The sequence below is a fragment of the Lupinus angustifolius genome, chromosome LG09, assembly GCF_001865875.1.
Source record: "Lupinus angustifolius cultivar Tanjil chromosome LG09, LupAngTanjil_v1.0, whole genome shotgun sequence".
In the NCBI taxonomy this organism is placed as follows: domain Eukaryota; kingdom Viridiplantae; phylum Streptophyta; class Magnoliopsida; order Fabales; family Fabaceae; genus Lupinus; species Lupinus angustifolius.
Window position 1 is genome coordinate 9,610,073 of NC_032017.1, and position 12,927 is coordinate 9,622,999.

At 35.5% G+C, this 12,927-nt stretch overlaps 1 protein-coding gene across 1 annotated transcript; it reads right to left on the reverse strand.

Moving 5' to 3' along the window:
• Positions 4,564 to 6,904, reverse strand: LOC109356233. Its single transcript, XM_019599565.1, has 3 exons — positions 6,645 to 6,904; positions 5,540 to 6,499; positions 4,564 to 5,317 (listed from the first exon to the last, which is right to left on the reverse strand). The coding sequence occupies exons 1-3, from the start codon at positions 6,902 to 6,904 to the stop codon at positions 4,564 to 4,566; spliced, it is 1,974 nt and encodes a 657-aa protein (XP_019455110.1).

A 12,927-nucleotide genomic window follows, 5' to 3' on the forward strand; every position in this document is an offset into this window, starting at 1 on the left:
CAGGATTCATTTTTATCATAATTTATTATAAAATTAGACACTCTATATTTGTACATGAAATTTGTTTTTTTTTTAAATTTTATTACAGTTATTCTTACGCACACCAACTCTCCAAGGGTATAGTAACCACATGTAGCAAGACTCCTTCTCATCATAAATTATTTGACATCTTTAATTGTTGAACATATATATTTTACCTAATTAATCGTAGTATCAAGATTCATTTTCATCATAAATTATTACAAAATAAGACACTCTCTATTTATATAGGGAATTTGTTTTTATTTTATTCTATTACATTTATGCTTACATACACTTCCAAGGGTATAATAACCACGTGTGGTAGGACTTTCTTCTCGTCATAAATAATTTGACATCTTTAATTGTTGAACATGTATAGTTTACCTAATTAATCATAGTATCAGGATTCATTTTCTCATAAATTATTACAAAACTAGACACTCTATATTTGTACATGGGTTTTGTTTTTTATTTTATATTATTACAGGTACGCTTACATACACCTCCAATGGTATAATAACCACATGTAGCAGGACTCCTTCTCATCATAAATTATTTGACATCTTTAATTGTTAAACATATATATTTTACCTAATTAATCGTAGTATCAAGATTCATTTTAATCATAATACACACTATATTTGTGACAAATATACAAAGTAAAGGTTTTTTTGTCAAATTGATGGGTTGCTGAAATTCCTAAACTAGACATTCTTCATTTGTAATAAAGTGTCCAAAAATGAGGTTATTTTTTACAATTAAAATTAAAATTCTAAACAGATGTCTTATGATTTACTACTTTCACTCAAACATTTTTCATCTATGTGTTATTCTCCACTTCTTTACATTCTTTCTACTCAAACTACACACTATTTCTGACATGTATGATCTTTTGCTCTTTTCATTTTTAACTTCATCCTTCTCATAATTATTTCTCTTTTTTTTTTTTTCAATTTTGTACAACAAAAATACAATCTTCAAATGTCAAACCAACTCACAAGTATGATTTTCTGTCCTTTAAGTTTTTACATCATCATTCTCATAACTATGCTTTTTTGTCAACAAATCCATCATCTTCAAATGTCAAACCAACTCAGATGTGCTATTTTTTGCTCTTTTCATTTTTACTTCATCATTCTTATAACTATTTCTTATTTTTTTTAATTTTTATTCAACAAATCTATAACAAAAACTTCATTTTTTACATGATGCTTATTAAAATACTTTTACAAATGTGGTTATTTTCCAAAGTAAGAAATATGGACTAATCATATTCTTTATTTCAGCATTTGGAGAAGAGAAACCTCACATCCTGAAATACAATGATTAGAAGTTATATTCACTATCTCAATATGTCGACCTTATATTAATCAAAATAATATTTAATCTTTTTTCACACTTTATTCTTATGGTCATCAACTAATTCTTAGCATGCATGTATAATATCCACATAACATTTTAAACCCTTCAAATTATATTTTTATCACTCAAGCATGTTTGGTTATATACCTCTTTATTTTCTGGCATTTTTATTCAAATCGATTACAACTCCAATGGTATAATAACCATATGTAGCAGGATTGCTTCTCATCATAAACTATTTGGCACGTTTAATTGTTGAATATGTATATTTTACCTAATTAATCATAGTATTGAGATTCCTTCTCATAATAAATTACTACCTATGATTTGAAAACAACTATGATTTGTAGTCTAATCGAATAACTATGTATTTATATATAATTATATATTTATAGATAATGGTTAATTATATATAAAATTATCTTTCCATCCAGACAGTTTAACTATTTAAACTGATTAAACCTAATACAAGACTTCTTCCAGTTTGATATTTGATAGAGGTATCACCACCTTACTTTAAAGGTCATAGATGTCATATTATGGAGAGATAGTTTTTAGGATGATATTTTTTTCCTAATTGTATTTATACCTATTTTAGATAGTAATGTTATTCATTTATCCATTATAATCCATATATATAGTTACAACAGAGCATTTTTTTATCAAATATAAATATTAAATACTTGGAAGTATGAGGTCAAGAGATATGATAAGTTGTTTGTTTTTTACTAACATCTTCAAATAGTTATAATCTTAAAATTTGTAAATTGTCGATAGTTAAGTTTGGACTATTCTTTAGTGATTAACATAATAAAACACTATTTTATTTAAGTTAACCGTATCCAACTATTTATCGATAACAAAACAATATTTCTTAGATCAAAATGCTTAAGGAGAGAACCAATAATAATATTTTTTATATACTAAAATCCATGATGAAATTAATTTGTTTAGGTTGTCGTGTAGTTTTTTAATGGTTGTGTTAAAGGATATCATCAACATTTTGTTTAAGGAATGCAAAAGAAAAGGAGCAACACAAAACTCTTTCAATTTATATATATTTTTTAAGTAAATATCGTAAACTATTTTTTTTCTGCTCCTTAAATTATATTAGTTAGTGAAAATAATCATTACATAAAGATATTGTTAAATTACTAATAAGTTCACAACAAAACTGTTGTTATTACATTCACAATAATAACAATGCAATAATGCAAGTTAAACAACATCACGATCAAAAGAAATCACCATTAAAATACTAATTGATTGAGAATAAGTAAATTTAACCATTAAAAGTGAATAACGCTATAATATTGATATATATAATAACAATCTAATTGTCTTGAAAGTTTTTTTTTAAGGCAAGGGTGAAACACACCCAGAAATAGATTAGAAAACCGGATTACAAGGAGCCATTACAATTCCCTAAACCTATAGTTAGGAAGAAGCAACCTATTTCTATGAAAATCAGGCAAAATAAAAGTAGGTGGACTAGTCCACCAGGAATCACACCGAGAGGTGACACCATAATTGGCTAACTTGTCAGCACAAACATTGCCTTCCCTATATATATGAGATATTTTGATTTGCATAGCCAACATGGTGCTCCTACACTTTAGCATTAGGTTACTTAGCTTCCAAGGAACTGCCATGCTACCCTTGAAGATCTCCACCACCCAAGTTGAGTCACATTCAAGCCACACAAGATGCCAACCTTTAGAGAATGCAATTTGGATAGCCAAGATTGCAGCAAGGATTTCAGCATAAAGAGAGTTCTGAATATTGAAGTAGGAGGCAAAGCAATCTAAGCAACTACCAATGTTGTCTCTAAAGATAGCACCTCCTCTGGCGTGCCCAGGAAAGCCCTTAGCAGCCCCATCAGAGTTAATTTTTACCCAACCAGGAGCAGGGAAGTTCCAAATCACCTCCAAGATTGAAGGAGCCTTGTTGTAGTGGCAAGTGACATTGAAAGCCTTCAGGATTGAGAACTCAGTCATGGACGACCTAACACAAAGCTTGGAAAAGTTCGCTGTAAAGGAAGTGCCATTTTTTATTTTTGTTGTTGCTTGGGCAATGGAGATTGATAAATTCTCAAATCTGGCTTTGTTCCTGCAATACCAGATGATAGAGATTGAATTAATAATGCTAGCCATTATGACCAGATTCACTTGAGGGCTCCACCTATTAGAGATGTTCATCAAGCTTTGAATGGAAGCATTGTCTAATCTAAAACCAAGTTGGCTACTCAACCAGTTCCAAATATCAGTAGCAAAGCTGCACTAAAAGAACAAATGATTAGAAGTCTCTTCACTAGTCCAACACAAATTACAAATGGATCCCATAGCCATGCCTCTAGCTTTCAAATTCTCATCGGTTGGCAATCTGTTATTGTAAAGCCTCCATGTAAGGAAGGATTTTGAGGGAGGAATTGATATTGACCAAACCTGCTTGCACCAATTGTGTTGAGGTTGGGCAGGTTTGGTGAAAAGGTAGGTCTCTTTCATACTAAGATCCATCTGTAGAGTGTAACCAAGCCAGTTTATCATCCGTAGAGGCATTAGGAATTGGAGTATTCACAATTTGCTGACACACTATAGGATGGAGCATAGCCAACCAAGCAGGAATGATCCAAGATGAATCCTGCATGAAATCAGCAACTCTGGCTTGAAGAACAGAAGATATAGGATCAGGAATTGCAAGGAGATCAGCTATAGGGGAGCCAAGCCAATTGTCCAACCAATAGTTGATGCTATTTCCATTGCCCAGTAACCAGATTGAATTGTCTTTGATCATCTGCCAATGCTTCTTGATACCAGGCCAAACAGAGGACTTAGTGTAGGTGATCCTTTTAGAGTATCTCTTCCTGTAAAAGGTTTCCCATTCCTGAGAGGAGCATCTCATATCCCAAGCAAGTTTGAGAATTGCAGCTTGATTCATGGCTGAGATTGATCTTATGACAAGACCACCCTCAATGACAGGGCAACAAACCTTATGCCAGGCAACAGTAACAAGCTTCTTAACCTGAGTGTCCCCAGACCAGATGAAATTCCTTATGCAATTATCCATCCTTTTGAGTAAATTGACAGGCCAATTATAAACATGAAAGTTGTAAACTAACATGCTATGAATGATGGATTTAACAAACTCAACTCTACCCATAATGGAGAGGCAAGACCCCTTCTAATTGGCCAACTTGTTAACAATTCTATCAGCAATTGGTTGCAAATGAATAGATTTTGGCTTTCCCTTGAATAAAGGGACACCAAGATAATTGAAGGGCAATTGACCAGCTCCAAAACCCAACCAGTTGGTGAGGTTGGTAATTTTCTTAGCATTGGCTTGAGTGGAATAGAACTTGCACTTACTGAGGTTTAAGCATTGGCCTGATATTTTAGCATAGTCAATGAACAGATCCTTAATTGCAGATAATTCCCTTTTGATCCCTCTACAGAAAATCAGGATGTCATCAGCATATAAGACATGACTAGGGGTGATAATCCTAGGGCCCGAAATTGAGCTAATTTTCCCACTTTCCAGCAGCTTAGTTAAGCCTCTGCTGATCACGTCCTCAGCCAAACAAAATAGAAGGGGGGACAAAGGATCACCTTGCCTAACCCCTATCTTGCAACTGAAAAAGCCCACCAGATGACCATTAACAGAAATGGATAACTTAGCAGAATTCAGGATGACCCCTACCCAATTGATGAAGGAATTAGAAAAACCAAAGGCCTTGAGAGTGTCCAATAGAAACCTCCAATCAATAGTATCAAAAGCCTTCTTGATATCCAACTTTAAAGCAAGATTACCACCAAAGGTCTTGTGGTCAAGGAGATTAATTGCTTCAGAGGCAATACAAATGCAGTCCTGGATATGTCTATCCTTGATGAAGCTCCTCTGCTGGTTGGAAATAATTTTTGGAGCAATAAGAGCCAACCTGTCAGCCAAGACTTTGGTGATGATTTAGAATTGGAAGTTTGCTAAGGCAATTGACCTAAAGTCCTCAATTTTGTCAGCACTAGAGAACTTAGGGATTAGGACAATATTGTTTGAGTTAAGATTGGGAAGGATCCATCCCTGAGTGAAAAACTAGATAACAGATTGACACACATCATGACCAATGATATCCCAAAAATCTTGGAAAAAACACCCACCAAACCCATCAGGACCAGGTGCCCCCTCACCATTCATGGCAAAAACAACAGATATGATCTCCTCATTCAAAGGGATTGAGGATAGCATAATGTTGCCATCATCAAAAACCAACTGAGGAATAACCTGGCTAATGAGACTACTAGGGAGAGTTTCATTCTTAGAGGCATACAGATTGGTGAAGTAATCCAACACATGCTCTTCAATTGCATGTTGATCAAGCAGAGTTGTATCCTCCTTTCTAAGCATTGACATAGACTTAGTAGCAAACCTGATTTTGGAAATATTATGAAAGTAGCTAGTGTTCCTATCATCACTAATCTTCCAATTCAATCTAGACTTCTCTTTCCAAAACTCCTCTTCAGAATTAGAGGCCACCAACAGATCCTTTTGAGCCTGCTCCTCTTGAGCCAAAAGAAGATCAGTTTGGCCCTCCGCAGAGAGCTTCTGCTGAATAAGCTCAAAAGAAGTTAAAGCATTCTTAACCCTTAAATGAATGTTGTCAAAGACCTCTTTATTCCTGGATTTAAAAATGGTCTTAAGACCCTTGAGCTTATTAGATAGAACATACATAGGACATCCCACTACAGTATTAGACCAGTGAGCCTCAACCACACTTCTTAGACCCTGATGTTGAAGCCACATCTTATGGAATCTAAAATGAGAGTGCAGAATGTTAGAGCCATGAGATGAACAAAGCATCAAGGGATGATGGTCAGAAGCAGATCTAGGAAGGGTGAAGCAGGAGGTGTGATGCCAAGCTGAGAGCCAACTGTCATTATAGATTGCTCTGTCTAGTCTTTTTTCAGTATGAGCCACCCCTATCCTTCTATTAGACCAAGTGAACTCAACACCTCTAGTCCGAATATGATGCAAGTTACCAAGCTCAGAGAACATCTTAAAATCATCACAAGCAAGTCTATTAGGCAGGGATGCTCCTCTACACTCATAACAGAGTTGAAGTCCCCTATGCAACACCAAGGACCATTATTGGCAGAAATCAGGGAAAGAATATTATACCATAAGGGCCTACGCATTAGATATTGAGTGTGAGCATAGACAGCACAAATAAAAATGGGTTGGCTATCAGAACCAAAAAAATGGAGACTTGCTGAGAGGTATTATAAATAATGGTTGGGTTGAGGCCAACCTGACAAAGCCCCCAGATATTTGGCAACAAATTACCCCTATCATTCACAGTGAAGAGCTTTAGATTTAAACCAGACCAAAATAAGGGGTTGATCTTATTAGAGAGCACCATGGGCTCAGAAATGAACACAACATCAGGCTTGTTTTCAGAACAAAGCTTTTTGAAGACTAATCTAGTTTTATGATTACCTATGCCTCTACTATTCCAATAGAGCACCTTCATTTGGAAACGTTTAGGTAGCCACCCCTTCGGGTAAAGTGAACTCTATCCAAACTTTGCTTATGTCTCAGCTTCTTCTTTTGCGATTTAGTCAACACTTTTGTATAATTCCCCTCCTCAGCTATGCTAAGCCCTATCAGTTATGTCCTCCTCCCCTTCATCAGCCCAAAGTCTGCCCACAATTCTTGACTCCTTAGCTGCTGGAGGGTTGATCATTTGATCATGAGATTGAACTGTGAACTTCTCAGCTGGTAGAAGCTGAACATTGGTAGCATCAGGCTCCATGGAATCCTCCACTCTAGTGTCATTTGACTCCTCATCATTTGACTCATCTGAATCACCAACCTCCAAACTTTGCAGGTGATCCATTGGCAAATTTACACAGTTATCAAACTCCAAATTGATGATCAAATCATTCACTTGATTTTCATTAGGCAGGTGACCCAGCTTATCAGGGTCAAGGTCCCTATGTTGGGAGGTAGTGTTTCTCTTGCTACCAATGCTTGGGGCAGGCTCATTTTCTAGAGTGGTCTTTGGAGCATTCCTTGTAGGATCAGCTTTCTTAGGCCTTGAAGCTTCAACTCCTAGATCCTTTCTAATTCTCCTACAGTTAGAGATAAGATGACCAATGGATTGACATCCGGAGCAGAACTCGGGGAGATTTTCATACTCTATGTAAACAAAGAAGGCGAATCATTCACGTTATACCAAGATTTGATTTGGCAGGGAACCTTTCAGGTCTATGTCCACCAGAATCCTGGAAAAATGTCCAAATAACCTACTTGTGGTTGCTTCATCCAGAGAGATTGGGGTTCCCAACCCTCCAACAATTGAGAACAGAATCCTAGCACTCCAATATTCAAGAGGACGACCCAAAATCCTAGCCCAACATTGTGAATGAGACATCTTCTGAAGGTTAGGATTGAAATCCGGGGTCCACAAATACAACCTCAAAAAACCAGGCTTCAAACTCCAAGATCCCACCGCACAAACTATCCTCATGTCCTCAACCGAGGAGAAAGAAAAATCATAGAACCCACGACCCAAGGAGATCATGCTCCATGTTCCAATCATGGTCCATAATCCCTGTATCTTAGCTCTAAGCTCATTAAACTTGATGGGTGTATCCCCCTTGGATAAAATAAGCCTTCCATGGAAGTGAGTCTTACAACGTGGAGCCCAACTTGGTACTCCTCCTCCGGGATCTTTATTGCTATGGCATCACCCTTAATACATGGCTGAGGCAACTGAGAAATGGAGATGTCACAAGTGGCCTTGAGAGCTTGTGCCAAGGATTTTTTGGTTTGGATTTCCAGGATTTTTGGAGCCGTGAATTTAGGAATGATGACCTATGCCGAAGCATAGGTGTCTAGATTGGCCAGGAAGGTCCAAGGAATCATTGTATTAGAATTTAAGGTGTTCATCATTGAAGATCCAAGAATGTTGGAGATCAAACCCTAGCAGAGCTTTTTTGATACATGTTCGATGGAAAAAGTACTTCAGTATCCGTCTTGAGAGTCTCCTTCAATCTATCTAATTGTCTTGGAAGTTAATTCAAATTGTATGAGTTAAAAAATTTCATTGTTATTAATTTAACAATACCTTTATGCAATGATCAATTTCACTGGTAATTAAAATTTAAAGGGTAGTTAACACCAATTTGCAACAGTGGGAAGACCGATGAAGGAAGAAGAAGCAAACGAACTCAATGTTCTTCTTGAAAGAAAAACTAAGAAGAAAGAAGAAAAGAAGAATATATTGCTGTGATATTTTGAGAATAAAAAAGTAATGAAATTATCATTAAAATTGGAATTACCCAAAGATACAAAATGTATATATACTAAAAATAGATACTAATAATTGAAAGTAACAAACTCAATGCTTGCAAAGGACTGATGTCTCATATGTTTTGAAACTTGTAGATTTTTTAGACATACCATTAAAGGAATCATCTCTTATTTGTGTTGGATGTTGATATCCATGAAGGATGTAGTTTCTGAAGTTGTGTACTTGAATATTATGTGATATCTTCAATAGTTTGGTTTCTTTTATTAGAATTTGATCTAGATCTTCAACATAATGATGTATTTTTCAATTGTTATTTATTTTGTTGTGATAAATGAACAGTTGGAACCAATGTTGGGACTAGTTTGATTATGAGTTGGCATCTTATTTTAATATTTTTTTAAACGAGTGGTGTCAATGCACCACCAACTATATTAAATAAAAGCAAAGGTTTCAAAGAGGATTACATTGATATAAACTTATAGCTAGGTAATTGCAATCTATTCCTATTCACGTCATCATGAATGAAATTTGGAGCATGATTCCACCAAGTGTAAACCATGGACGAAATTCCATAATGGGCAAGTTTATCCGCACTTGAGTTCCCCTCCCGATATATGTGCGAAACTATGATATTCATTGAAGATAGCATTGCTTGACACAAACTCCATTTACTTGCTAGCTTCCACGGGACTAAAGCTTTGTGATTGATAATGTCCACTACAAGCATTGAATCACACTCCAACCAAATTTTTTGCCAACCCTTTTTGTGAATAATTTTGATTCTCAGCATGACAGCATTTAACTCAAAAAAAAGTGCATTTTCCAATCCGTTGTAGCAAGCAAAACAAGCCTTAACCATGCCATTGTGATCCCTAAAAATTCCACCTCCACCTGCGTGCCCTGGATTTCCTTTAGCAGCACCATCCGTGTTGATTTTAATTCTACCTGAAGGAGGAAATTGCCAAAGGACTTCTAAGATTGTAGGAGCAGGGTTGTAATTAATTTTGATATGAAGCTCATTATGTAGTGAGAAGTCATGGATATTGTTGTGAGCATACTTAGTAGAGTTGTTCCCTGACCAAGAGATTGCTGCTTTCAACTTAGACCAAGCTAAATTAATAGTGATGGTTTTGTCACTGAACCTTGACTGATTCCTGCAAAACCAGATTAAATTGATGATGTGAATAATACTAGCTATCAAAACCTGTCTGACCTGGTTGCCCCAGCCCCTCTGATTCAACTTTAGTAATGTTATTATTGAAGATGTGTCCAAATTGGTTGAGAAAATTATGTTTAGCCAATTCCATAGAAAAAATGCAAAAGGACAGTTGAAGAACAAGTGTGAAGAGAATTCCTCTGATTTCTTGCAAAGGTCACAAATTGATAGCAAAGAACATCCCCTTCTTTTTAGATTCTCATCAGTTGGCACTTTCTCTTGAATAAGTCTCCAAGTAGTGAATGATTTTGAGGAGGAAATAGCATAAGACCAAATGATCTTTCCCCAATTAAGCTGATTAGCACTAGGATTCATGTGATGATAAGTCTCTTTCAGAGATAAAATACCATCATTAGCATTTTTCCAAATGAGTCTATCTTTTCCCACATGGATGTTTGATTGATTTTGGTTACGATGTTGGGAAATTTATCCACTAAAAGAGTAGGCAGGTCCCAATTTGAATTGACCATGAAGTTAGCAACCTTGACAGTTAAAGTAGAATGCAGTGGAACTGGTAATTGCATTGAGTGCACCAGAGTTTCTCCAAGCCGATTATCCAACCAGAAGTTTGTATTTTTTCCATCTCCAATGATCCAAATAGAATTCATTTGCACAATGTTCTAATTTCTTTTTATACCAGACCAAATGGAGGACTTCAAGTATCTATCTGTTAGGATAGAAGAAGTACCAAACCTCTGTCTATAGAACACTGCCCAATCATGTTCAGAGTGAAGCATCTTCCATGAAAGCTTCAAAAGAGCAGCATGGTTAAGATTTTTGATTGACTTCAGGCCCAAACCTCCTTCATTTAAGGGAGTGCAAACCTTCTTCCAAGCAACCGTAACAAGCTTTTTGGTAGAAGTATTGCCATACCAAACAAAGTTTCTAATGCATTTGTCTAAGTGATTGAGAAGGTTAGCAGGCCAAGCATAAATGTGGAAGCTATAGATCAACATGCTATGTATCACTGATTTCACTAATTCAACCCTCCCCATTATTGACAACAAGGAACATTTCCAAGTGGCTAACTTGTTTATAATTTTATCAGACATTTTTTTGCAAGTGACAAGTTCTAGGCTTTCCTAGGAACAGGGGAACTCCCAAGTACAAAAATGGCATAGATCCATTAGAGAAACCAAGAACCTCAACAATTGTTGCAATTATCCTGGATGTGATCTTAGTTGTGTAGAATTTGATTTTTGAGTTCTTGATGTTCTGACCAGACACTTGAGAATACTTATAAAACAGAAGCTTTAAATTTAGAAGTTATCTCTTGATCCCTTTGCAGAAAATTAGTATGTCATCTGCATAGAGCACATGGCTAGGAGTGTGAATCAATTTAGGCCCAACACAAGTGATTAGCAAACCATCCAAAACCAGCTTCTCAATTCCCCTACTCAGCAATGCAAAACAGGATAGGAGATAAAGGGTCTCCCTGTCTCACACATCTTTTGCAAGAGAAATAGCCCATTATTTGCCCATTGATATTGATGGAATGTTTAGCTGATTGCAAGATTGTTTTAATCCAATCCCTGAATTTCATACTGAAACCAAAAGCCTGTAATGTGTTAAGAAGAAACTCCCAGTCAATGGTGTCAAAAGCTTTCTTGATGTCAATCTTGATAGCCATGTTCCCACCAAATACCTTGTGATCAAGCAAATTAATTGCTTCAGAGGCAAGACAAATACAATCATGAATTTGCATATCCTTTATGAACCCTTTCTGCTGGTTGGAGATGATCCTTGAAGCAATTGTAGCCAATATGTCAGCCAAGACTTTGGTTATGATTTTGAATTGGAAATTGGCCATTGTTATAGGTCTAAATTCTTCGATTGTATCAACACCCTTAAATTTAGGTATAAGGACCACAAAATTAGCATTTAAGTTACGGGGCAGCCAACCATGAATGAAGAACTGTTGAACTGCATTGCAGACATCCTTTCCAACAATTGACCAAAAAGCCTGATAGAAGCATCCACCAAACCAATTAGGACCAAGGCCCCCATCTCCATTCATTGCAAACACAATAGATCTTATTTCCTCTTGAGAGGGAAAAGAGGCTAACATAATGTTCTCTGATTCAGAAACCAGATTAGGAATGACTAATTGAATGAGATCATTAGAGGAAGTTGAGTTAGGAGCAGCAAATAAGTTTGTGAAGTAGTCAAGAACATGACTTGCAATAGCATTCTAATCAGTTAGCATAGTATCCCCATTTTTCAGCATGGACAAAGACTTAGAAACTTGTCTAATTTTTGTGACTTTGTGGAAGAAAGATGTGTTTCTATCACCATTCACATTCTACTCAAGCCTAGATTTTTGTTTCCAAAACTCCTCCTCTCTTGATAAGGCTTACAACAAATAGGACTGAGCAAGCCTTTCCTCCTCTAAAACCTCCTCATTAGGACCAATATCAGATATATAGTTTGTGACAACCCGATTCTTTTGTGAAATAAATAAATAAATAAAAATGTTTTTATAGAATTTATTTCTCAACAACTATTTATGACTATGAATTTCTTCCTTCATAGATTTTATTTATTGTGGATACATTTAATAAATATGAGTTTCTAATTAAAAACCATGGCCCAAATGACATAACAATATATTTTTAAGACTTCAACAATTCAAGTTCATTTTCTATAATTATGTGAATAAATAATTTATTTCCAAGAATCAATTGTCCTTATTTTAATGACTAAGTATATATATTTACTTATCAATACTTTTGTCATTCTAAAGCAACCTAATAAAAGCACATGTGATAATATCCACCAAATGTCATGACTAAAAGTCATATATAACATGTTTTACAAACAACTACATAATAACTATGATCTATCTATGGGAATGCAATTTCTAGTTAGTTTTAGTTGCATACATACAAATAACTTATAGTTTTTCCAAGTAAAGTAAAACTTGTGTTCCTAGAGTATCAGAAGTTAATTTCATCCTTACAACAGGGTACCCCAATACAAAAAAACATAACACAAAACAGAACATAACACCTAAGGTAACCCA

Excerpts from the sequence above, each read along its gene's own strand:
- LOC109356233 (XM_019599565.1), bottom strand. The coding sequence starts at position 6,904 with ATGAAGGTGCTCTATTGGAATAGTAGAGGCATAGGTAATCATAAAACT. Across the intron at positions 6,500-6,644 it reads ATTATTTATAATACCTCTCA|GGGACTTCAACTCTGTTATG; the intron begins GCAAGTCTCCAT and ends GGTGTTGCATAG. Across the intron at positions 5,318-5,539 it reads GGGGCACCTGGTCCTGATGG|GTTGGCTCTTATTGCTCCAA; the intron begins GTTTGGTGGGTG and ends CTTGGCTGACAG.